The sequence below is a fragment of the Tachysurus fulvidraco genome, chromosome 22 (genome assembly GCF_022655615.1).
Source record: "Tachysurus fulvidraco isolate hzauxx_2018 chromosome 22, HZAU_PFXX_2.0, whole genome shotgun sequence".
Taxonomy (NCBI): Eukaryota; Metazoa; Chordata; class Actinopteri; order Siluriformes; family Bagridae; genus Tachysurus; species Tachysurus fulvidraco.
Window position 1 is genome coordinate 1,988,137 of NC_062539.1, and position 27,203 is coordinate 2,015,339.

Sequence of the window (27,203 nt, forward strand, 5' to 3'; positions counted from 1 at the left end):
TCTGTTTATACACCTTTATTTTGAGAAGAGGCAGAAAGAAGGTTTGCATTCGTGATCAGTTTCATGGGCAATAAAATAATTTAATCAGTCATCGTTTCAGTGTAGCTGTGCTTCTGAGGAACAACGTAAACAATAAACAGAGCAGAAAAATATTATACAGCAACGTGTGTGTGTGTCTGTGAGTGTGTGTCTGTGTGTATGTCTGTGTGTGTGTGTGTGTGTGTGTGTGTGTGTGTGTGTGTGTGTGTGTCCAGAGCAGATATCTGAGATGTAAAACAAACTGATTTCTTTTTTCTTTTTATAAAGTTATCAAAACAGATCAGATTTAAACGCGCCGTAGGGAAAAGCCGTGAGATCGGTTCGGTCAAGGAAAAAACCCAAAAACCATTCGGTCTCCTGAGAAGAGAGTCGTTAATAAAACCCAAATTTAAACCCGTTTCCTGCCTGAATTCTGCATTCTGATTGGTCAGAAGAGGAGGAGGTGTGGCTTCCATAGTAACGAGTTTAAGAAGGTTTTGTGGAAGCGGTAAGAGTCGTCTACGACGTCCGAGGTGAAGCCGTGATTTCTCATCTGTCTTTTTACACAGGAAACGGAGAAGCCGATGACGGAGCGACGTACAGAACTGTGCAAAGGTTTTAGTCAGGTGTGAAAAAATGGTGTAAACAAAGAACGCTTTCAGAAATATAATTAATGAATGTTTATTTCTGTCAACTTACAAAATGCAAAGTGAACGAGAGAAAAATCTAAATCAAGTCAATATTCGGTGTTACTGCCTTCTGCCTTCAAACCAGCATGAAGCGATGGCACGACCCCCACAGAGCCCTGATCTCAACATCATCCAGTGTGTCTGGGATCACATGAAGAGACAGAAGGATGTGAGAAAGCCGACATCCACAGGAGATCTGTGGTTAGTTCTCCGAGATGTGTGGAACGACCTACCGGCCGAGTTCCTTCACAAACTCTGTGCAAGTGTAGCTAGAAGTATTGCTGCTGTTTTGAAGGCAAACGCTGGTCACACCGAATATTAATTAGATTTAGATTTCTCTTTTGTTCCTATATGAAAATAAATATTAAACACTTCCATTTTTGAAAGCCTTCTTTGTTTACAGCATTTTTTCACACCTGCCTGGAACTTTTGCACGGTGACGTATAAACGTAACTTTACACGGAGTAAAGAGGAACCGTGTCGTTCTGAGACAAACAGACGCTCGTCACACGCGTGCAGATTTATAATGTAACACGTCGTTAACACGTGAGCACGACAAATTATTCTCTCTACCGATGACGAGGGGGACAAAAAATTGCATGTCATTTTCTTTTCGTTTGATTTGTAATTTTGCATCTTTTTTTTAGAGAGACTTTATACTTAAAGATCTGTCAGTAGAGCGAGATGAGCTTCAAACGGGTAAATAATCTGGCTAGAAATAATTGGCTGATGTTTTCATAATAATAATAATAATAATAATAAATTTATTCTGTGGAAATGTCGATTAGATTAATTACAGAAATTTGAGTTTTTATAGCCAGCTGTTTAACTTTTAACAGTAGGTCAGAATTGACATTTTTACTGAACGAATTTAGTAATTTGTCATTTAACTTTCATTGTTTTTAGTAGGGATGTACCGATCAGATATTTTGGTTCGGTATCGGCGCCGATCCAAGCATTTTGAGTGGATCGGGTATCGGTGGTGCGCGACCGATCCAAACCCGATACCCGTGGTCATGAGTATCGCACTTTTCAGAGCGCCGCCAGTCGAATCCATTCCGCTTGAGGAATGTCCTAATAAATGAAACTCCATGCCGTGTTTTACCTACAGCACTGACCACGCTGCTGCTGCCTGAAATCCATGGGCGTCGGAACCATTATATGTGTGGGTGGGGCAGGACACGCCCACTTTTTATTTACTACCGACGCCCGTGTCCGTGGTGGTTGAATAATGTCAATTAACTAACTACTGCTTGAACTTATAAGAAAAATACACTTGTATATTAAATTACATTAATGTAAATAAATATAATAAATGTTATAGGTAATATGTCGCACAACCGCCTGCGACAGACAGACAGGTTTAGCAGGCGTCCTTTCCGTTGACCTCAGCGCGTTAAACATGTGGCTCATTCGGGTGTGAGGTTTACTGTTTAATACACTTTACATCGTGTTTCAAGAGTTTTAATATAAGATTCACTTTAAAGTATTGCCTTTTCTTCAGAAAATAATTGCAGTACATATGGTTTAGATTGTTATACCACTAACTGTTTAAAGTTCTGTTTGCTGCTGCATTAATACTTTTTTAGGTTTATTGTGTTTTCATTTTTCATCCAGTAAAATGGGCATTTTTGTATTTCTTTGCCAGAAACAAATAAATCTTAATAACTAAACGTGTTGTTTACATTCTTTAGTGTTAAAGGTAGAAAAGAACACAGATATCGGATCGGTATCGGCCGATATTGGCAAACTCTGGTATCGGTACATCCCTAGTTTTTAGTCCATATTTGTATTAAGGAGCTTTGAAGTTAACCACCATTAACTAATCACTAATGATCCTGAAGTGAAAAATACAAATCCTTATAGTAAATATTATAGTTTTACTCCTGTTGTGTAACAGAGCGGCATGAAAGAGTTAAAGTGGGAGGATATTAACGGTCTGATTGCAAGATTGTGACCTAATCAGCTACAAAAACAAAACCCCGGACAGGAAGTGTTGGGTTTCTGTGATGTAACAGTGACTGAACCACCAGCAGTCGTGTTCGACTGGCTCCTGAACACACGGGAAATAATCCGGTGAATCTGAGACGAGACCCGATTAAAGACGAGCGATTCTAGACTACAGACGCTCGTTAGATAACTCGTTAGCAAGCGGCAGGAAAAGTAAAAAAAAAAAAAAAAAAATTTAAAAAATCGATTCTTAATTAAAGACGGTGAGCAAAATAAATCGAGCCGAATCACAAGACTATAAAAGTCAATAATTGTAAAACTCTAAAACACAAAAGTCTGACTACTCTGTGTGTGTGTTTAAGTGTGCATGTGTGTGTGCGCGTGTGTGTTTGTGTGTGTATTCGTGTGTGTGTGTGTGTGTATAAAGTTGGCAAAATAAACCCTTAAATAAAGGAAGAAAAACGTTTCCCGACGGTCCTCTGTCTGTCCCGTGTGGAAAAATCGGCTTTATTTGACATCAACGTGGAGTTAAAGCGTCGCCGAAGTCGTCGGCGTCGACGTCGTGGACGAAGACGCGGCTGAAACTCTGCAGGAATGTTACGGAAAAAAAATTCTGTCCGGTTCTTTCATTTCGTTTCAGTTTGTTTCCTTAAACTCTTTCAGTTAAAGATCCAGCCGACATCGTGAGCAACACGTCTTCTGACTTTCCGATAAAAGATGATGAAGATAATAATAGTAGTAATAATAATAATAATAATAGTAATAATAATTTAAAAAACGAAGGTGAAAACATGACTGTAGAAAAGAGAAGCGCTCAGCTGAGACGAGCGAGTGGTGACGTCCGTGTCGGACGCGTGGCGCTACACGTCAGGGCTGTTAATCTGATGGATGTCTCGCTGCTGCGAGACTGAAGTCACTCTCTGGCTGTGTGCGGATTTTCTTGGTGTGTCGTCGAGCCGCCAGCGAGCCGTGACGCCGATCACACGCTCATGGTCATCGTCGGGGAATACTGATAATAAAACAAAACAAAAATGAACACGTCACTAAGACTGAACGCAATTGACTGGTGCGTGACGGGGAGACAACGATATATATAAATATATAGATAGATATAAATAAATAAACCAGTAAGTCAGTAACAATGTGAAGAGAGGAACGTATGTGTAAGTAAATAAGAGCATGAAGAAATAATCAAGGCAATATTTTAACAAACAAACGAGTAAAAAATAAATAAAATGTAAATAAATAAAAACTGTGTTAACAAATACAATTTAGATCATTGAAAAAATAATATATTTTTTTTACACAATATGTAAATACATTTTTAACATGCATTCTTTTGTATTTAAAAATATATATTTCGGATTTGTTTTTTAATCAAGTTTAAAAATAATAATATAAAATGGCCTTTGAAACATATAAATATAAATTTCTGATTTTATTTTTTTTAAAGAAAATTGGATGCTTTTTTACCTAAATCTTTTTATATAATTTTTTAATAAAACAATTATACAATTTTTCTTTCATTTCTTTTATTTTTCTTCAAACAGCCTCACGTCAGATTACTCTCATCGACCCTGACACCCCCCACCCCCTTATTTATTTTTAGCCCATCTGTAACGGGGTGCCAATAATTCTCGAGGCAGACGGTAGACATGAATCGGATAAAGAATCTGAGTGAATGAGTGAGAAGATGAACGTGTTAGTGATACACGTGACTGTCACGTGTTTTACTCACGTTCTCGTTTTGGAAAGTGTGCAGGAAGTTGCCTCCTAAGTCTCCGTCGTCCCGCGGCGTGCCGGGCGGGTTACTCAGGCTGCTCAGGTTATTGGGAGAATTCTGCAGGTGAGGGGAAGGAAACAGGTGTAAACTGTGTAACTGTTATATACACACACACACATAAATAAAGTCTATAAGGGGAATAAAGCGCTTCGTGACGTGCTGCTGTAGGAAAATAATCAATGCTCCAGGAGACGAAGACGAACGCGTCTGTTTTGTTACGTCGCTCTGTGCTTGATTATTTCCCTACGAGATCGGGACACGACATGGCTGGATGTTTACCTTGGGAAGCCCGTCTAGATCACTGGAGCCTAGAGAAATAATACAAATAAATGAGTAACATCACACGCTGTTTAATTTCAGAGAGTTCTAGCGTTAACGAGCGGTTTTACCTAACGAGCCGTTCATGTGGTGAGGCTCCATCCCTCCCATGGGGCCGTCTGGACCTAACGGGAACTGAAGGACGGGGAAAAACACGACGTGAACGAAGGAGAAAAACGGTCCTGCTAAGGAAAAGGGTTTTTATTTCGTTATGTTAAAACGCTCGGGAGGATCAGAGTTAAAACGGGACTCACGCTGGACCTGTTCCCTCCTGGTGGCACGGAGTTTATCATTGTGTACAGATTGTCACCAGAATTAGTCGAATCTGAGGAAGAGATTGTAATGAAGCATGTTGAGAAGTGTGTGTGTGTGTGTGTGTGTGTGTGTGTGTGTGTGAGCATTTTTTTTAACAAAATATGTCTTCACCCTACTTCTATAAAACATTCAAATCCTTTGCAGAAATCGCATAATTTTTAGCTTTGTCATGTAAGTAAATAAATAAGTACTTGTGATAATTTCCTCTATTCTGCCCCCTAGTTGTTGTCTAGCACTTAAAGACTAGACGTTCATATTGTGAGCCGGTTAGAAAGTTGATCAGGCTGGATGAAGGCGTCAGGATAAATATCTGACGGCTTCGGATTATGGTATGACAATAAATCTATGCATAAATCAAAGATGTAACTCTGACTACTTTTTAAATCTCTGCCCTGTTAAAGGGACGGTCTCCCGAACCACGAGTTCAGTAAGTGACGTCAAATCAAAACGGCTGCTCACGAGCTTCCTGTTCAGTGGTAAGTGGGATTCACCTGCTGGACTTGGCATGATGGGAGTTCCTGGTGGGCAGCCTCCTCCTGAGCCTCCTGGTGGACCCTGAGCCAAACAAACGAGGGACCACATCGTGAACATCACAGACGGACAGTGTGACCATAAGTAAAGCGCTCACAGTGTTCCTCTGACCCTCAAAGACTGTTCTGCTTCCTTCCTGTATTTAATCTCATCTCAGCTCTTCTCACATCAGCGGTGATGAGCGACTGTTCCTCAAAAAAACTTACTTGCTATTTTTTCCCTGTTCCTAAGTTCATTAGGGTTCGAGACGATTAATCATTTCTCGGCGAAACATTTTTATGCTCTTATAAGGAAGAACGGACGGACGATAAACCGGATTTGGGGGTCTGACAGCAGTTTTATATCTAACAAAATACACAAATAAACAAACAAATAAATAAACAAATAAATAGATTTTTAACACGCATTGTTTTGTATTTAAATTTTTTCCCCGATTTGTTTTTTTTAATCAGTACAAAAATAATAATAAAAATGACCGTCGTACATCTAAATATAAATTTCTGATGTTTTTCAAATAAATAAATAAATAAATAAATAAAATTGGATGATTTTTTTTTTTACGTAAATTGTTTTATATAATTTTTTTTTTTTTTTTATAAAACATAATTGTACTATTTTTCTTTCGTTATGACGTCGCGAGAGAATTCATTTCAGACGGATGACAAACCGGATTCAGGGGTCTGAGGGCAGTTTGATTTCCTCTTGCACTCTTTGCTGATCACTGAAATGAGTTTGTAAACAGAAATCATGTGACTTTAGGATTTAAACACGGTGTCTAGGTGTGAAGTTTGTGTGATGTTAAAACCGAGTGTTTATACGGCGTCACGAAATGCAGCCGGCATCCAGAACTTTATAACTTCGGGCCTTTGAGGTTGGGGTGTGAGCCCAGACAATTACGACCCCCTTCTTCAGCATCCCTTTGATGTTCCTTTGATGTTTTATCTGATTCTATCCATTCTTTCTTCAGAAATGTTCCCTCCTCTGAAGTCAACTGAATCTTCCTTTTCCTGTCTGCTTGCCTTTTGCTGCTTTGTTAAAGACTTTTATTTTATCTGCGAGTTTCACAACCGAGACAAAATATCTTACCACGTACGAGCCCGGAGAGGAAGACGAATACGGAATCTGAAAAACATCATCGATCCGATTAAATGTTTTAATGAACTGGGGATCAAAGTGTAGCTAAGATCTCTCGGACACTTGAATGACAGGAAGCAGTTTTTACCGTGTTGGCGTTATTGGGATTAGGCCACGGTCGACCGGTTCCTGGTCCCCTGAATGACAAAATAACAACAAGGGCAAAAGTCGTTACGTTTCGGTTTCTATGGCAACAGCACCTTCAGAGAGACTCGCATGGTGGCTGATACATTAATCACACACAGGTTAAAAGGTGGGGTGAAGTTTTCTCTAAAGATAAAGAGATAATTTAACAGAAATGGAAGGAGTCTCCAGTGCCAGCACTTTTTTTTTCTGTAACAATGATAAACTTGTTTTTTCACTGCTGATCGTAACGTAATACAATCGAGAATGTTTGCTTATCTGGCAGAAGTATATAATTCGGTGCCTAATGAATAATTAATGAGCATATTTGAATATTAAAAGCTTACATGTTGACTCCTGGCATGTTGGAGCCCATCGAGTTTGGAGGTCTCATCCCACCTCCGTAGTTCTGCAACGATAACCACGGATCTGACTGATGAGAGAGAGAGAAAGGGAGAGAGAGAGAGAGAGAGAGACACACACACACACACACACACACAGAAAGAGAGAGAGACACATACACAGAGAGAGAGAGAAAGAGAGAGAGACACACATACACACAGACAGAGAGACAAAGCGAGAGAGAGAGAGAGACATACACACAGACAGAGAGAGAGAAAGAGAGAGAGACACATACAGACAGAGAGAAAGAGAGAGAGACATACACACAGACAGAGAGAGAGATAAATAGAGAGAAAGAGACAGAAAGAGAGAAATAGAGAGAAAGAGTGACACACAGACAGCCAGAGAGACACATACACAGACAGAGAGAGAGAGAGAGAAAGAGAGAGACAGAGAGACATACACAGAGAGAGAGAGAGATACACATACACACAGACAGAGAAAGAGAGGGATTGAGAGAGAAAGTGAGGGAGAGAACACGTTAGTTAGAAAAGGTAGAAGATTACAATCTATTTATAATTCCAGTTCAGGTTTTCTCTTCGTCCAGAGCGGACGCTTTGTGTTTAAAAGGTCTTCTTAATGTTAGTGATGGGATCCGGAGACTGGACCTCGGTGTACAGGAAGTACAGGATGTGATAAAAAGTGTGACTGGAATTAATTAAAGCAGGTGGAAGGTGATTGTTGAGGGACGAACCTGTGGTCCGGGTCCCATGGGTGCCATCCCTCGAGGCATGTTCATCCTCTGCATGGGGCCCAGATTCGGATGTCCTGTAAACAAACACAACTTGTGTGTGTACTTCGCATCGTGAGACGATATTCAAAGGTAGTAACGGTTCATAAGAAAACATTGTAGAAGTGACTACAGTGATTTCAATTTCTAATGAAGTCTGAAGGACTTCATGCTGTTTTTGGGTGGATCTTTGGGTACCTGGAGGCCGTGTGGGGTCTATTACATTCGGAGGTAAAGGTTGACCTCCAGGAGGCTGGAGAGAGATGAAGAGAAAGTGACAGCGAAAATATTAGCGATTATTTTTTCTTCTCTTTACTGAATGTTGAATCAAAAAACAAACCCGACCGACCTGGTTAGTCATCCTGATGGGCGGCCGAGGTCCTCCTGTGTAACGTGGGGACATAAACGGCTGTGGGGCAAAAGACAGAGAATAACTATACCTCATAATAACAACAACAACAACAACAACAACGATGATGATGAGAAAAAGTAATTAAATATATCCCAATGCAGCTGTCGGAGCTTCACAAACAGGAGGTACAAAAAGTACACAATGCCTGAAAAATCACTGAAGTAACAGATGAAGACAAACATAAAAAGCAAAAATAAGTGAAAGAGTGAACGCACAATCCTGCAAGTACATGCTGGGAAAGGAAACTGTGGTGTGTGTGTGTGGGTGTGTCTGTGTGTGTGAGAGAGAGAGAAAGTGTGTGTGTGTGTGTGTGTGTGTGTGTGTGTGTGTGAGAGAGACAGAAAGCGTTTGTGTGTGTGTGTGTGTGTGTGTGTGTGTGTGAGAGTGAGTGTGTGTGTGTGTAAGAGAGAGAGTGTGTGTGTGTGTGAGAGAGAGTGTGTGTGTGTGTGTGTGTGAGAGTGTGAGTGTAAGAGTGTGTGTGTGTGTGTTTACCTGTCCATGAGCTCCCATCATGTTAGTGTTAGGTGGAGGCTGTGAATGAGGTGAAGCCTGAGAGCCAGTTGGACCCTGCAGCAGCAGCAGCAGCATAAGAGGAAGAGAAAGAAAAGAAGCAGGAAGTTACAGCAGAAACCACGCTAGCGGCGATGAGAAGCAAACACAGAGCAGATGGATGAGCGTCTGCAGGTCTGAGATGCAGGTCTGAGTGGTGAGGAGCAGCGATGTTACACTGATGAGTAACTCATCACATACGTTTTTCTACACATATAGAAGAGTTCAAATTTACACTGAATTTAACAATTAACAATCGCATATATTAATAAGTTAATTATCAGTCATATATCATTAATAAACTATTAATTAAAAGTGTCTGAGGGAACCGAGGGGTCGTCATGACAACTCGGAGATGCTAAATATTACGTCGAGTATTCGAGTGTGTAAAAAAAAATCTGACTGCTGGTCAGTCGGTGAAAGCATTATTTATGCAAACGTGCGAAAATTTCATGATACGTTTTTTCTCTTAAAAACAAAAAACAAACATGGAGTCTGTGAAGGACGTGAGCACTAGAGGGCAGTAGCGGTGTTTTATTGAACTTAGGATCTTTAACTGGCCTTGTTTCACATTTCACAGCGTGTCCACTGATGCATGGCTCCACACTGGGATAATGGGCCGTGCTTGGGTGGAACATACGGCGCTGAGTGTGTGTGTGTGTGTGTGTGTGTGTGTGCACGAGAGTGTGTGAGATTCTATTATCAGGCTATAATGCCATCTCCTTCTCTACAGAAGGTTTTTCTAATCCATCATCTAACATATCCAGGAATATTTCGATGCTGCTTTGCTCAGAGTCCTCTGCCTTGTCTGACACCTAATCGTTTCTGTAAAGCAGGAAACAGGAAGTTATATGATGCTGCAGAGGCTTGGCAGTTGACACAAACACATTTGCACGATTGCTGCGCGACTCTGCTCGTCTCTTACGAGCAGCGCGGTAATAGTAGCCCTACTTTGTGAAGCGAGAGTGCTCCAATGGTGGCTGCCATTAGCGCCTAATGGTCGTAATCAAACTGACTCCCGGAGGACGCCGGGGGCTTGGCGGATAACCAGAGGCGGAGGCATAATGGCCCCTCTGTGTGTGCCGGCTCAAAACGGATGGCACGTGTGTGTGCGCATGTGTGTTTAGGAGTAAAGAGAAAGGAGGTGAGGCACAAGTGATAGCCTGATGTTTGACTGCCCGACACCGCAGGCTGATGGACGCCGGTTATTAAAGGTGCAGGATAAAGGCTTACCTGGAAGAATCCGGGGGGCATCGGCCCACCTGGCATGCCATCTCCGGGTGGCAGGTTTCCCAGAACGGGGCTCGGAGCCGCCGCTGCACTCTGTGGAAAGACAGCAGACAGAACGTTTAAATCAGCAGTCCTAATATTCGCCGTGTACTTTTTCGATTGTAATGATTATAACCAGCTAATTCCAGATTTCTTGTCTTTGATGCATCCAATTTGTCCTAGTTGTGTTTGAGATTTAAATGTGAAAGCCTTACGCTGAATCGCTGATACGTTCGATTTGTCTGATTCGTCCGACTTCATTATTCTGGTCTCATGTTTATTTATACACTCTCACTCTCACACTCACAGATTTTCTACCGCTTATCCGAACTTCTCGGGTCACCGGGAGCCTGTGCCTATCTCAGGCGTCATCGGGCATCGAGGCAGGATACACCATGGACGGAGTGCCGACCCATCACAGGGCACACACACACACACTACGGACAATTTTCCAAAGATGCCAATCAACCTACCATGCATGTCTTTGGACCGGGGGAGGAAACCGGAGTACCCGGAGGAAACCCCCGAGGCACAGGGAGAACATGCAAACTCCACACACAAGGCATTGGGAATCGAACCCCCGACCCTGGAAGTGTGAGGCGAACGTGATAACCACTAAGCCACCGTGCCCCCTTTATTTATACAATAGAAGGAAAATGCTTTGTATTTATTTAAAAACAGGAAATAATTCCTGAAATGATTCGTTTGATTCATTTGATCTATTTGACTCCTTCGATTTACTCGATTCATTAGATTTAATTGATTCAGATGATTCATTTGATCTATTTGACTCGGTTGACTCATTCGATTTACTTGATTCGTTAGATTTAATTGATTCAGATGATTCATTTGATCTATTTGACTCGGTTGACTCATTCGATTTACTTGATTTGTTAGATTTGATTGATTCAGAGGATTCATTTGATCTATATGACTCCGTTAACTCATTCAATTTACTAGATTCGTTAGATTCAGATGATTCCTTTGATCCATTTGACTCGGTTGACTCATTCAATTTACTCGATTCATTAGATTTCATTGATTCAGATGATGTTTGTTTCCAGTCTCACTTAGTTACTCATATGAAGGAATACAAGATCGTTATGTAAAATAAAAAACCCACGCATTATATCATTTGGTCTGAGCTTGTTTTCTCAACTGCCCTGTCGTCGAACTATTCCGCACGAACTAAAAACGTAAGCGTCAGCAAAATCGATAGCGGAAATGTGTGCTCGCGGGCTCGTCGGAGACCTCTCGTCTTCTTAACGAGAGGGCGATTTTTTTTTCTCCAGGCTTCTAATCAATCACAGCCAATTACGGTGAACGTCGCTTAGGATTATGGGCAGCTTTTCTGACAGCGCTAGATGTTTTCGTGCAAGGCCAGCACTTCGGACGCTGATGATCGCTCGGTGATTCTATTAACGTGTCTGCCATGGAGATGAAGAGTGTGTGTTGTATCTAACATCTGCCACTCCTGTAGTTATGAATCAGTCTGGAAATTTTTTAGTTTTTTTTAATTGCGTAACGATACACGACCATCGGAAATCACCGGCAACGTGATCGGATTACAGGAAACAGTACAGTAGAGTCTCTTAGCAATGCAAGCAGAGATACTGAGCTGCGTATGTTTGTCTTTCCTTATCACCTCTGTGGATCAAGACGTTCGTGAGCTTTAACGTCAGTACTGAAGCCCCTCAGTTCCCTGATTACGTCAGTGTGTGTGTGTGTGTGTGTGTGTGTGTGTGGTGCATGTTCTCTGTGGGGAACACAATTCCTTCCACTTGCTCTCTACATATTATTTGTCAGTGACAACGGCAGCTTCATTATATTTATATATAAGGAGAATCATTAATGTAACACAGATCAATAAGAAAATTTGCTCAATTGGCATAAAACTAATGGCACCCTAGAAGAGGAGGAGATTGTGTGTGTGTGTGTCTGGTAGCTGATACACTCTTCACATTTCCACTGTTTAGTCGTCATTTTGCCGTCTGCTCTCTGTGAGCCGTTTGCCATGTACGGAGGTTTGTGAATGTAAAGCTGGAGAAACTTGGCGTTTGTAAATCATACGTGACGACTACGGTGAAAAGGTTTTGTAAATTTGGCAGGAATTTTTAAGCCCGGTTTTGGTTTGGATGCGACGATCGGGCTGTGTTTATAAAGAAAAGGAAAGAAACACAGAAGAAGAAAAAAAAAAGAAAGAAAAGAAAGCATAGTTCAAGTCTCAGGGGGTTATTTGGTGCATCCGAGAGTTTATAATCTCCCGTGTTGGCTCGAGTTGGAGCTCAATCCAAAACCCCGGGTATAAAATCTGATTAGAACAAAGGTCAGGATTTCAGAGACTTACAGCAGGTGGAGCAGCGTCTTAAGCTCCAATCCTTCTAAGAGCTTCATCTTGTTACAGCTCCCTCTTTTATCAGGAGGTAGGTGATAACACGGCATGGAGCGAACGACTGAAGGAAGCTTATTGCTGTCACTCCGCCCTGTAATAGATTCGGGTAGGAGGCGTGGCTCAGAAGGCGGAGCTGAAGGTTAAAAAAAACGACCTTCGGCCTTCAAGGTTTAATTTTGAAGCGCAGAAAGTTCGTTAAACTTGTGTGTTGTATTTTAGTCAAATCTTTTAACAGTTTAAGAAAAATAAAATGTTACTGTAGTGAGGTATAAATAGTGAGGTATAAAAAAAAAAAAAACTTCAGGAGTCAATTTGTATAAAACATTTGTGAATTTTTTGTGGTTTGGATTTTAATAGGAAAGGAATTTGCAGCATGTTGCTGGTGTAGGAACTGGTGCTTCTGCGCTCGTACACGGATCGAGTGAAAGTTTAAACTGTTGCTCAGAGTTTATTTAAAGCTCATGATTTGGTGCAGATCTTCTCAGTTCTCATCTCGTGTGATGGCGTATGTTTTCGAGAATTCGGGGCTGCGTGCCAAACCGTGCTGTGTGCGCTAACTGGCGAAAGGTTAAGACATGGCGTGTACGTCACGCTCACGTTTATGTCACACTCACGTTTATGTCACGCTCACGTTTATGTCACGCTCACGCTCTTTAGCGAGCGAGTCTGAGCTCTGTGACGCAGACGGGAGATTAAATCAGCTGAAAGTGAATCTTTCAGGCAGGATGACGTAGCCCAGCTGGAGCTCCCACGTGTACTGCGCTCTACTGTTTTGTACTGAACGTCGGATTCGGAATGGAATTGTTTTCGTTTGAAATGTTAAAGCCACTTTTTTCCGTGTCTGTAATCCAGTCGCCTTGGGTCGGTGGAGGGGGTCAAAGTGACACAACAGAGTATTAGCAAACAATTTAGTAAGTACAAGTCGTTATTTGGAGACCGGATTAGAAGAAGAATAACATTTAGACACGAGTATGAAGTTCTTTAAAACGCTCCTCTAGTGAAGTTTAATCCTCTGGCGGTCATGAACGAGGCCACAGAGGGACATATTTTCTGGGCCGGCGTAATCCTCTTTGTGTCCGAGCGGCGTGAACGAGAGAATCCGGGTGAGATTAGGTTGGTCTGAAAGACTAGTGGGACAAAAAGTCAGTGGGATAAACCCTCCGTTAACTCACGCCGGAGAGGTTCTGACCTGGAGCGGTGATTACCGGGCCGGATGGATGTGGTGAGGATGAGGAGTTTCAGCTCGCCGAGACAGACAGAGACATGACCTGCTGGGTGAAGCGTAAAGAGCAGGAAAAGGGCGGAGGACTGACAGAGGACATTTTCATAAGAAAAGGACATCTCCTGAAAGAGGGATTGCAGGTTTGGTGCACGGCCCGAGGCTCGCTGCTCTAAATCCATCTGTGGCTAGACGAGTTTCTAAATAAGGCGGAACATCTGCTTAACAATCAGAACAACTCAGCACCCTTCTGTCAGGATGTAAAAAAAAACCCTAATGACTCTAGAGAGATTTAATTTCATTTATTTCCAGGATGTGGTTCTTTATGCTCCTTAATGCACTGAAACTTTTTTCCCTTCTTCCTAAAGCCTACGTTATCGTTTTTTTTGTCTTCTGTTGACTGCTTGCTGCTTTTAAGTAGGGATTAAAACACTGTTGTGTTGTAACAGTGTGTTTTATTCCGCTTACACCACAGCAATCTGCCAAAAAATCTTTATTTACTGCTCACGTTCGTCATGTTGTACTTTTTATCCTTTTATAGTCGCGTTTAATTTCACGTCCGCAAAACGGTCGTTCCTTCGCTGTCCTTTTTTTCCTCTTCTTGAAATGAATAAAGTGCAGCTTCTTGTTTTACAGAGGAACTGCAGAAAGTGTAAAAACTCCCTTCCTTAAACGTTTTGGCTTTACCTCAGACACTGGAGACTCCTTTCCTAAATGTTGATGTCTCTTTACCATAAAAAAACCATCATATTGCGATACTAGAAGACATTTTAATAAATAGCTTGATATTAAACAAAAGTACAATAGCACACACAATATCTCAGGTAAATATATTGTCAACTTATTTATTTATCATGATATCGATATGATCTCGTCATATTGCCCAGCCCCGATATCACTATCGATTACTTTTTAATGCTTTATTTTGATGCCCGTGAACAAGATGGAGGAGCTCAGGCATTAGCTACGCCATTTATATCTGACTACCTTTAAAAACACTGTATATTGCATCTAAAGGCGACCCCCAGACTTTATTTAGAAAAAAAAAAAAAGAAGAGCGATGGAGCTGAAGCAGTGTATCTGCATGAGAATACGGAGCAGATCCTCACAATAAACCCCCCGGAGAACCTCCGCCTCACAGAACACAAGTCTGGTGTTATCAGCTTGTAAAGTCTCCTGGAGAACAGCAGGAGTAAAAAAAAAAAAAAAGCCTCCTTCCTTCTTGGAGGGGGAAAAAACACGACTCTCTCCAGCTTCCTTAATCAATCACTCTTATCAGACCATCACAAACCCCTATGGAGTGAGGAAGAGCAAGCTCACAGCCCAGGGCCACTCGGCACCACCAGAAACAGTCTAAACAACATGTCATGCAGCCTCCATTTCCTGCTCGGGCCGTGCCCACGGTCTGTGGTTTACCAGCTCGAATTAGACGTCTACGCTGTTACTGCGAACGCTGCCAGCTGAAAGGAGCAGAGAGCAGTCACGTGTTTATCTGTGTATTTGTTACGTTAGCGATGTTCTCCTTCGCTCTTTTTCTCCAACCTGAGAAAATGTTAAGTGAAATACGCGAAAGTGGCCGTGTTGCGGTCAGGAAATAGAAATGGGGCAGAAAGAAGAACAGACGACAGACGAGTGAGAGAGAGAGAGAGAGAAAGAGAGAGAGGGAAATGAAAAATGTCAGAGCTACACAGAGAGATGGAGACAAAAATAGAGAGAGAGAGAGAGAGAGAGAGAGAGAGAGAGAGAGATATTTCTCAGAGCGCTGTTCATCCTGACGGTCATATCCGTCCGTCCACAGCTCATCTCCTTATGTCCTGATGAGATCCCCTTGCAGATGGCTACTAAGCTCACTTCACCTTGCCACATGATTAAATGAGGATCCTGAACGAGTGCGGACCTCAAAAATAACAACAACTCGTGTACCTGGTGTGAGAGAAATAATATATTCACTTCGACCGCGGCTGATTTTTTACAACAGGTCTGTTAATATATAGAACTGCCTGAGAAAGAAATCTGTGAAAGGGGTGTGGCCTATGTGTCTGTCAATCTTAATGAAGGAGGCCTCCGTCCGTCAGTCACAGTAAATGAGGCGTGGCCTCTGTCCATCAGTCACAATAAAGTAGGTGTGGCCTCTGTCCATCAGTGACAGTAAAGGAGGCGTGGCCTCCACCCATCAGTCACCGTAAACGAGGCGTGGCCTCTGTCCATCAGTTACAGTAAACGAGGCGTGGCCTCTGTCCATCAGTCACAGTAAAAGAGGTGTGGCCTCTGTCCATCAGTCACAGTAAAAGAGGTGTGGCCTCTGTCCATCAGTCACAGTAAAAGAGGTGTGGCCTCTGTCCATCAGTCACAGTAAACGAGGCGTGGCCTCTGTCCATCAGTCACAGTAAACGAGGCGTGGCCTCTGTCCATCAGTGACAGTAAAGTAGGTGTGGCCGCCGTCAATCAGTCACAGTAAAAGGAGGTGTGGCTGCTGTCAATCAGACACAGTAAAAAAGGTGTGGCCTCTGTCTAACGGTCACAGTGAAGGATTCGTGTCCTCTGTCCATCAGTCACATTAAAGGGGCGTGGCCTCCTGCATTTTGTACAGACACTTTATTACTGCTGCATTACATCATATCACAGCGAAACAGCAGTGAAGCGATTTTTATCACATTAACCGCTTTAACGGGTCTTTTGTGTACGTTTGAAAGATTGTCTCATAAGGACAGACACACTTTACAGAGCAGCGTAAAAAAGACAGCATTGGATGCAGCCGCTATCAAAGCATGTCATGGAAAATGAGAAAATAAACTGCACCCTGTAGCGTCATTAAAGCATCCGATATCATTTCTGGTGATGAGTCCGCGAGCAGGCTTTACCGAGCGAGCACTCATTTAGCAGCCAAAATAGGCCTGCTGTGTCTCCACCGTCTCTCCCTCGGGGGACAGGTGTTATTGGTTTGCTTATTTACACGTTTACTTTGCACGTGGTAAAAGAAGAAGAGGGGGGGGTGGAGGGTGTGTAAACGTGGAGTGAGGGATCACACTCGTCCATCTCCATGGAGCTAGCGAATGAGTGCCATCTGCCTGGTAACAAAGTCCTTCTCCTGACGCCATCTCAATGTGTGACATCAGGCAGGATGAGAGTCTGGGGGTTAAAGGATGAGTGAATAATGGACACACAGCTAGTGTGTGTGTGTGTGTGTGTGTGTGTGTGTGTGTGTGCGCGCGTGTGAGAGAGAGAGAGAGTGTGGATTTGTAAATGGAGGGATGAGTGGGTGTGTGAATGTGGTCAGAGAGATTATAAGGTGAGAATGTGAGTGAAATCGAGACAGAGAGAGGAGAGAATAGTAAGACGAGTGTGTGTGTGTGTGTGTGTGTGTGTGTGTGTGTGTTTAGCCAATACAAATGTGCTGCTGTTTGTCAAGCCAATAAAGTAGCTTGAATACAATTGATAAGGGGAGGGAGATTGTGTGTGTGTGGTATAAAAGACAGGACTCCTGGTGGTCCCTCCTCCTGTCAGCTGCTAAAGATGGAGCTGCTGCTCAGTTTCCATGGTGTTGTGTTAATGATTGACAGAAGAGAGCACACAGAGATAGAGAAACTGGCTGAGAGGTCAGAGGTCAGAGGTCGGGACCTTACGAGACTCCGTTAAAGAACAGAACGACCTGCGCATCATTAAACTCAGCAACTACAACGAGGGTTAATAATGATCGTGTTGTTGGAGAACACTAGTCTGGTGCAGACGTCAACAAACACAGAGGACTGACACTGTGCAGAAGCCCCACGCGCGCACACACACACACACACACACACACACACACACGCACACGAATCATGGAACAGATTGGTGAACAAGACCCAAAAAGCATTAGTGTCAACAGTTCGATTATTCCATTGTTTTGCTGTAAAGTGATACGCTGTAAGTCTAACGGCTCCTGACAGCTGGTCCTGAGAGACGAAGGAGGAGCAGATCGAGAGAGAGAGAGAGAGAGAGAGAGAGAGAGTGAGAGAAAGAAAAACTTCAAACAAGAAGCTTTCTCTCCATCTGCTGCCTCCTCCACTGGCTTCCCCTGCTATTTCCTCAGCACTCTGTCTCATCCCTCTTTCTATCTCCCCAACTCTCTATCCCTCCAGCTGAAAGGGCTGTCTGTCATCTCGGCTTTCGCTTCTTCAGAGCTGTGACTCATCTCACGCTCGCCGCTCACTGTGGAACCACTTCATTTCACGGGAACCGTGTGGCTTCGTGTCTACCGAAGAACCGCGACGACCGAATAGCGCTAAAACGTCCGAGATGTAATTGAGACGTCGGCGAGATCAAATTCTCGAGAAACAAACAAAAAAAATTTTATAATAATGAACTAATGATGATGTTATTTGTCGGTGCGCTGAACATTTCCTCCACCACCCAATTTCACAGCCTTGAGTCTCCAGTGCCTGCAGAAACCCAGCTTAGAGGTTTACATGTCCATCTGTCCATCAGAAAAAAGGGCTGATATTTAATATTTGCAGATTTTTTTAATAAAAAGCATATAGCCATGTTTCTCTTTCCCCATAAATGATTCAAACGGAAATGGTCTGAGGTTCACGACATACATCTGAACCGAAAGCTCTTATTCTATTTTCAGAAACTCTTGTGTATGAAGAGACTCTTTAGGGCTCGCGGACGGCCCGAGTGGCCTGAGCAATTAGCTTGTGGAGAGCCGAGGCTGTGCGTGTGCTCACATGCCCCGGTCCAATTGACCTTCCGATAAAAGCGCCATTAGCGGCAATTAAACCGCAGAATGCAAAACGAAGGTCCTTAAAGTGAGTGGCTGAGACGGAGAGGTCGCAGGCTGATATACTTCTGCGATCGTGTGAATACGATGACGTAAACTGGAAAAGGATTATTCAGCTAGCTAGATTTTATTTTATTGCTTTTCAAACTACTGTGATTTAAGGTAACCAATGAGAACTGAGAGGAGGTGGAGCTTCAGCAGAACCATGCTAAAATATTTATTAGCCTTGTTTTCACACCGCTGTGAGGAACCTCCACTGGAGTGGATCTCTGAGTGATGGACAAGGCTGGGTTGCTGATGTCAGCTGATTTTTTTTTTAATGCTGGCTCGTTGTCTGCATTTTCTTCTCTAGTCTCCACCGTGTCGAACATCCTGTCTGTCGTCAGAGTAAAAGCGATAAAAAATCGTTCTCGGCACCACAGCTTGCCAAACAGATTGCGTGCCGTAGTCGTCCGTACACGGAACGTCTTCTCTCACGAAAAATATCGACGTGGACGGTTTTGTAGTTGATGTGAAACTTGTTTAGAGGAGACGAGTCTAAATCTGTCACACTGTACTGCATTATTGCTCACAAAGAAACAGCGAGTTGTTCGCCAATGGCATGTGATGCACTGCTGAATTTCACACCAGTCCTGAACCCAAACCAGTCCCGACCAGTCTAAACCTGTCCAGAAACCAGTCCAGACCAGAATTCAGAACAGTCAACTGACTTATCTAGTCTGATACCAGTCCAGTTCAGAACAGTATCCAGTCTTATCCTGACCAGAAACAAGCAGGTCAGGAAACCAGTCCAGACCAGTCCAGTTCAGAATCTAGTCTAGTCCAGAAACCAGTCCAGACCAGTCCAGTTCAGAATCTAGTCTAGTTCAGAAACCAGTCCAGACCAGTTCAGTCCAGTCAGCAGTGCAGTGCAGGGATTAACCGGAGCGTGCACTCACACTTCCAGAGCAGACAACTCAGATCACATCCCAGAATTCTAGCGTTACCACAGCAACCATATCACACACAGGTGACACAATGGGGGATGAAATTCTTTTGTCTTTAGCTCACGGTTTCTGCAGCGACCCACGGTTACAGATTCAATCTGCACACACACCTAATAGACCACATAGTTAACGAACTCGTTCCTGATGAACTCTCTGAGATCTCAGCACTAGAACTCTGTGGTCTGGAACCAGGAGCACGACTGCAGCTTGGGGCGGAGTCTGTTCGACTGGGTCGGAAAAAATACATCTAACGGTGTGTTTAAAAGACCCGATGGATCTGATCCTGACAGCAATGAACGAATCGAGTGAAATTTAGTGATGAACAATATTCAGTGTTGGGGTTTGTGTTAAGAGTGAAACAGTGAAACGCTACTCCAGGGACTTTTGGGGGGAAAGTGGAGATTAAATCGTGGAATGTAAACCAAACTAATCCGTCTTGAAGAAGCTCGGCTCGGGAGGGACAGAACGTCTCTCTCTCTCTCTCTCTCTCTCTAGCTGAGCGACGGTCCAGACATTTCCAAACCCGAAGATCCACAATATCATGAGGAATTTGGGCAAAACATTGGCTCTCTAATCCTCGGCCTGGCCTCGAGAGCGCAGCGCAGCATTCCAACCCCCTACAGACTCGAGCGCTCTTGCTCCGAACCCCCCCTCCTTCCCTCCACCACTCACGTACACACGGACACACACCCTCCACCTCTAACTCTATCTCGGCCTGGAAAACAACAGCCAAGCTGTTCCGTTTAAAGAAGAGAAAGACAGACAGACAGACAGACAGACAGACAGAGAGACAGAGAGGGAGAGAGAAGGAAATTCCTGAAATAGTTAAGACTTAAAACATAGACGACTGCCTGCGCAGTCACACAATTGGCATGTTGAGCCAAGAGTGCCCTTATCAGTGAGCAAGTGAGATAATTAACCCAACCCAACACACACACACACACACACACACACAACCTCAAACATGTACATGCACTTCCCTGAACTAGCATTACTGCTTTTAAAAACATCAGAGCTGCACATCACATTACATATTGTTTTGTTTGTTCGCAGCATGCGCAGACAAAAAAAAAAAAAAAAAGAGAAAAGTGCTCATCTGAGCAACCCTTCCCCCATCGTCCTTTCTCTTGCTCTCTGCCCTCCAGTAACACTCTCTCGCTTGCTCTCTCTCTCTCTCGACTCACTTCCTTCCTCTTCTCTCCATTCCCTCACTAATCCCCAGGCTCGACTGGCAGAGCAGAGTGAACCTGCACACAGCCTACAACGCCGACACGGCCTTTCAGAAGCCTCTTGTTTACACCATGACCAAACAATATGGTGTGATATGATACCCTTTGTCTCCATCACGCCACACGCCACAGGCACCGACGTTCGTTTTACAACCGTCTCTTTAACCCTGAACAATGAAACTCATCACATTGTCTTGTGTTTAATAATTTTCATTTTGCATGACTGTCCTAGAAACCTCCATCATGTGCACGCACACAGGCACACACGCACGCACGCACGCACGTACACACGCACGCACGTACACACGCACGCACGTACACACGCACGCACGTACACACGCACGCACGTACACACGCACGCACGCGCACACGTACACACGCACACACGTACACACGCGCACACGTACACACGCGCACACGTACACACGCGCACACGTACACACGCGCACACGTACACACGCGCACACGTACACACGCGCACACACCCGGGGGAGGGGTGGGTTCAAGTTCGGCCACACTAGAGTTAAAGAGTTTAGTTCCTATTTGTTATAAGACCTCAAATGTGAGTAAAAATATAACACTTGGAAGGAAGGAATAGACATAATATAGAGATAACAGAGATAGAGCTAATTCAGTGGACAGTGCACGCCCACACACACAAACAGTTGACCGAAAGATACAAACATTAAAATAAACAGTTGATACACGCCCACAAACAGTTGATACACGCCCACAAACAGTTGATACACGCCCACAAACAGTTGATACACGCCCACCTAAGTTACCATAGCAAGGTTGCTTTCATTTCCAGAAGCTGAAAAAAATGCTATTGTGCCATCTCTACCACACACACACACACACACACACAGTGTGTCCTTATCAGCACCATCCCCCTGACAAACACCCACCCAAAACACACAAACAGACACACACGCAAACAGAAACTCCTCAAGGGTTAAGCCTTTCACAGCCATGGCGTATCTCTGATGTCACCACACAAACACAGATAAAAATAGAGTGATGAATCTCTTGAGACCCCACTCTCACTCACTCAAACACACACACACGGACTTCCTGTGTGTCATCTTACACAGAACTTTGATTGATCGAGGCCATTAATCGGTGTTTACACAGATCGTTCCCGAATACACGCGGGCCTCGCGTTATCCGAGTGCCGAGACAAAAATCAATGGCTGGACAATATCTGATGATGTGGAAACTGAGGGGAAGTGTTAAAGTCTAAAATTTGAACACTCGGACGGTCAGCAGCAGCAGCCAGTGATGCAGGAAACCGAGAGGAACAGTGTAGACGTCATCCTGACGTTAGCTTTATTTACATTCAGTGATGGGTCTTAACTACTTAAATAAGGAACTACTTTCAAAAGTAAATAAATCCTCCCCTGCTGTGACACAGACCTGATCGGTGCTGGCTTAGTGCTGGAAAAGACAGTATAGGGTATATCAGGGGTCTCCATGCCCCTCCTTGCCTGCTGCGTCAGGGTTAAAAAGCTAAAACGCTCGAGCTAACCTCGCCATTATCAGGCCTCGCGTCTCCCCTCCCCCGCACCGATCCCCATCCGACACTCCGACAGCTATTTCTGGCTTAAAGGGCCACAGCAGCCTGGAGGGGAAAAAAAATAAAACCAACGACTTTATTAAATAACCCTACAGAGACGCCAAGGTGCCTACATCACCTCTTTATTCCTGGAAGGCCGCACTGTCACTTCTGGATTCTGATTGGCCAGATGACGCAGATGTGTTTTCTACACCAGCGTATCTGACCGTCGTGTTTGTGGAGACGGTTTCTATACGTTATTCCCCAGGATATTTCCTCCTGCACGAACACCAACATTAGGACCTGTAACAAGCGCTGAGGCTTTAAAAGGGAGTAAAAAAAAAATTGTCTTTTCATAGATTATGACCGACGTGGAAGCGAAAAAGCCGTCAAAAGTAACGTTAACCAAAAAAGTGTCATTAGGGATAAATATATAGTATGTTAAAGTATGCTTTTTTTTCCAATTAAAGTTTATTTTAAAACTTTAATTGTATATATTCACTTATTTTTATTCTCCTTATTATTATATATTTATTTCTTTTTCTCTCTCTTCTGTTTCTGTGAAGCTGCTTTGAGACAATAGGAACTTGTTAAAGGCTCTATAAAATAAATTTAATCAAATTGAATCATTTAGGTGTGGAGAGAGAGACTATCAATATATTGCTACAACCAAAAATTAAATAAACAAACAAATAAATAAAAATCTGACACTTGTTTACAAAGTAAATACAAAAAAAAGGAAGAAGGATACATTAAGAATCAAATACCTGTAATCTCTAATAAATTGAAGCTGAAATCATTATACACAGTTGCTGAAGCCATGAGCCCGATCACACGCTCATGTATCTACAGCTCTGAAAGCAAACCCTGTTTAATCGCTGTTTTGCAGAACACCTTGTTCTTTGCTCTCGTATTGTTCTGGCGGTGTGAATGTCACCGTGGTGTTAGAAATACGATGCAGCTGTAACGTCCACACCAACACATGTCTGTATCCAGAGTCTCGCTGCCTTAAAGCTAGAGGAGCTTAAATTCTGTACTGAACATTATAAGACATTTTAAACCCCGATATACAGTCAGCTGGAGCTTATCTGTCAAACCTCTGGGGCTCTCTGCCATGCCGTGATACGAACCTCTGGCCTTAGGGCCGATAACATGGGAAGAGAGAAGTAAAAACTCTGATGTTCTGCTCTGCTTTATCTAAAGCCTCCTAGTGCTTACTGGAAAATTAGGAGTTTATGATTAATCTCTGATATTTAAGGTTCAGAGAAACAGAAAAGCAACATAGAACCTTGTTCACATGCTCATTTGGATTAAAACCCTGTTTATTAACGTACCATTTAACGCATCTCCGGTTAGACGGATTGAAGCAGGATTCAAATCGGCTCTGTGTTTGTGTTGTTTCTTGTTTTCGGTTGTTGTATGCAAAAGACGGTGACAGATTTTGCATGCTGTTTTTAATCTTGCTGTGACTGTGCCAGACTCAGTACGGGCTGGTTGTCGAATGTGACACGGACGCGCCCACAAATGGGGTTAAAAGGCGTCTCGGGGTTTCCCGGAGGTTTCGGTGATGATCGGATTCAAATGTCTTAAATGACTGACTGAATCATTATGTATATTGTGGGGATGTGGTAGCTCAGTGGTTAAGGTGTTGGGCTACTGAACGGAAGGTCATGGGTCTGAACCCCAGGTCCACCAAGCTGCCACTGCTGGGCTCCCTTAAACCTCAGTTGTAAGTCACTCTGGATAAGGGTGTCTGCTAAATGCCATAAATGTAAATGAATCATTATATACCGCACGGTCCGAACACTAAACACAGAGAAACATTTGAAAATTGCATCATAACTTTTCTAATTTACATAAAACCGAGAAAAATCCAAGGTCCAAGTTGCGTGGCCACTTTTTGGCCACGATTTATGCACATGACTGTATCAGTGTCTTTTAAGGAATAAACCCCTCCATGTCGCGCTGTTACTGGAAAATAATCCACAACGTGTCGGTGTGATGAAGCCGAGTTACCGTTATGACCGATGTGACGTCATGACGTGTTTTATTCCTCTTATGCCACAGTAATTTGCCAACAGTTGTACAACAATTCTTTATATAATGTTAATTTATTACTGAACGAGACTCCGTCCTTAAATGTTCAAAAACATAACTGTGCTGCTGCTAGAGCTGCTGTTACAGAAGATTAAACAACACCTTCGGACCAATCAGAGTAGAGATTCGGACACGCAGTTTGAAGGCCACATGCTGCATGAAGTTTGGGTGTAAAATCAGAACAGGAAAGTTAGAAAGCACTCACATAGTCATGGAAAGCCTTGGCTTCACTGGAGTGTTCGCAGTTGTCCCTTCTTTCTGGCGCAGCACAATAGAGATCCCAAAATACGCTAAAAATAAATAAATAAAATAATGAGCGTTTCCAACAGGTACGTCGTGGTATCTTCTTACAAGATTCCGCTTCATCTCCTACAATATTCTACACGTCCTTCTGAAGCCCGTTACTCTGGAACGACGTTTTTTCCAGGAATACGATAATAAACATCTGTGACTACGGCTACTGAATTAGCGTCAGATGAAATCGAAATAAAAGCGAATAGCTAGGATAAGGATGAGAACTGGACTGAGTTTGACTCACCACCACCACGAGTGGAGAAAGCCTGGTGGTTCTCCCAGCGTTATGTTCTTCTCCCATCTGATCTGAAGAAAACAAGACAGCGGAGTGAGATATTGTTTTACACAAGATTCGGAAATGCCTCTCAGGAAAGGATGTAAAAACGTACAATATACAAACGCAGCCTAAAGATATATCATGTTAAATAACATTTATAATATGTTTACATATTATTACATTACAATAACATAGCACTGATAGCACAAATGTGATGTCTTAATTTAATTAAAAAGTTTTTATAATAATAATAATAATAATAATAATAATAATAAATAAAATGACAGGTGAAGATGCACCAATAACTTTTTACGAGTCAGCTCAGACTGGCTCTCAACCAAATAAGCCCCACCCCTTCACGGTGGTGACGTAATCCCACAACTTCTTTACGTGCTGGTTAGAAAGTGCATCGTTTTTTGTTTTTGTTTTTTATTTACAATATAAAATATTTACAATAAAATAAGGCTTCAGATCCCGTTTAGACACGACACATATTTCATACAAGTCCAGTTGTGATTAATATTATTTACCTCAGATAAGAAGGTCTGTGCTGATTTCTGAGCCCCGACGTGTAACAGGTACTCGTACACATACAACGCCAACCTGCAACAGGTAAAGCAGAGAGAGAGAGAGAGAGAGAGGGAGAGAGAGACAGAGGGAGAGAGAGACAGAGGGAGAGAGAGACAGAGGGAGAGAGAGACAGAGGGAGAGAGAGACAGAGGGAGAGAGAGACAGAGGGAGAGAGAGACAGAGGGAGAGAGAGGGAGAGGGAGAGAGTGACAGAGGGAGAGAGTGACAGAGGGAGAGAGAGAGATAGATAGAGAGAGAGAGTGAGACAGAGACAGAGAGAGGGAGAGTGTGTGTGTGTGTGTGTGTGTGAGAGTGTGAGAGAGAGAGAGAGAGAGAGAGACAGATGGAGAGAGTGAGAGAGAGACACAGAGAGATAGAGAGAGAGAGAGAGAGAGAGAGAGAGTTTGTGTGTGTGTGTGTGTGTGTGTGTGTGTGTGTGTGTGAGAGAGAGAGAGAGAGTGTGTTTGTGTGTGAGAGAGAGACAGAGAGACACAGAGAGAGATCGTGTGAGAGAGAGAGAGAGAGAGAGAGTTTGTGTGTGAGAGAGAGACAGAGAGACACACAGAAAGAGAGAGAGAGTTTGTGTGTGAGAGAGAGAGACAGAGAGAGACACAGAGAGAGAGAGAGAGAGAAAGAGAGAGAGAGAGAGTTTGTGTGTGTGAGAGAGAGACAGAGAGACACACACAGAGAGAGAGAGAGAGAGAGAGAGAGAGAGAGAGAGAGTGTGTTTGTGTGAGAGAGAGACAGAGAGACACAGAGAGAGATTGTGTGAGAGAGAGAGAGTTTGTGTGTGAGAGAGAGACAGAGAGACACACAGAAAGAGAGAGAGAGAGTTTGTGTGTGAGAGAGAGACAGAGAGAGACAGAGAGAGAGAGAGAGTTTGTGTGTGAGGAGAGTGTTTGTGTATGAGAGAGAGACAGGGAGAGAAACAGAGAGAGAGAGAGAGAGAGAGAGAGAGAGAGTTTGTGTGTGAGAGAGAGAGAGACAGGGAGAGAAACAGAGAGAGAGACACAGACAGAGAGAAAGAGAGAAAGAGAGAGAGAGAACACAAGCCAAAGGCTTTAGAACACACTACACTACTAAACACACACACACACACACACACACACACACACACACACACACACACACTAAACAGTAGGCTAAATCAGACCTGTATCTGACAATACGTACTATTTCGCTCACACTATACAGTACGTTAGGACGCAGTACCTCAGGTAACATTTTAGTAGCTACTACAAACACAGAGCAACAACATACCGCGTTTTAATTCACTTTCCCGCTCTGATAAGCTTTAACCAGGCGGACACAATGAACCAGCACAACAGCAGCTAGATGTTCTCTTCATCCCTGAATAAAGAATATAAAAATAAAGAGTTTTATCGCTTACTTTTCCCGAGCTTGTCCGTCCGACGGCACCGCCGCGCTTTTCCCTTTGGGGAACATGACTGCGCTCTCAGGCGCTCCTAGGCAACGGCTACGAGTCAGAGCGCGAGCGGTGGGAGGGACTTTACCAGACACCACGTGACTGACAGTGGGCTTGACCAATCTGTTCGCGAGTTACAAACTGAATGAATCTGTAATGCAAAATAAATAAATAAA

General features: G+C 43.2%; 1 protein-coding gene across 2 annotated transcripts; it reads right to left on the bottom strand.

Moving 5' to 3' along the window:
* Positions 1 to 27,145, bottom strand: ssbp3a (single stranded DNA binding protein 3a). 2 transcript variants are annotated; one of them, XM_027158277.2, is made up of 18 exons: positions 26,992 to 27,145; positions 25,562 to 25,634; positions 24,999 to 25,060; positions 24,666 to 24,750; positions 10,188 to 10,277; positions 8,898 to 8,972; positions 8,343 to 8,402; positions 8,192 to 8,246; positions 7,958 to 8,031; positions 7,209 to 7,294; positions 6,827 to 6,875; positions 6,691 to 6,726; positions 5,565 to 5,628; positions 5,013 to 5,083; positions 4,830 to 4,893; positions 4,720 to 4,748; positions 4,396 to 4,497; positions 1 to 3,666 (listed from the first exon to the last, which is right to left on the bottom strand). In XM_027158277.2, exons 1-18 carry the CDS (start codon positions 27,045 to 27,047, stop codon positions 3,637 to 3,639), a joined length of 1,161 nt encoding a protein of 386 aa, XP_027014078.1. In that variant the 5' UTR covers positions 27,048 to 27,145; the 3' UTR covers positions 1 to 3,636. The 2 variants fall into 2 exon arrangements, with proteins under 2 accessions (XP_027014078.1, XP_027014080.1); XM_027158279.2 differs by lacking the exon at positions 8,898 to 8,972.
* Between the last annotated feature and the right edge of the window lie 58 nt (positions 27,146 to 27,203).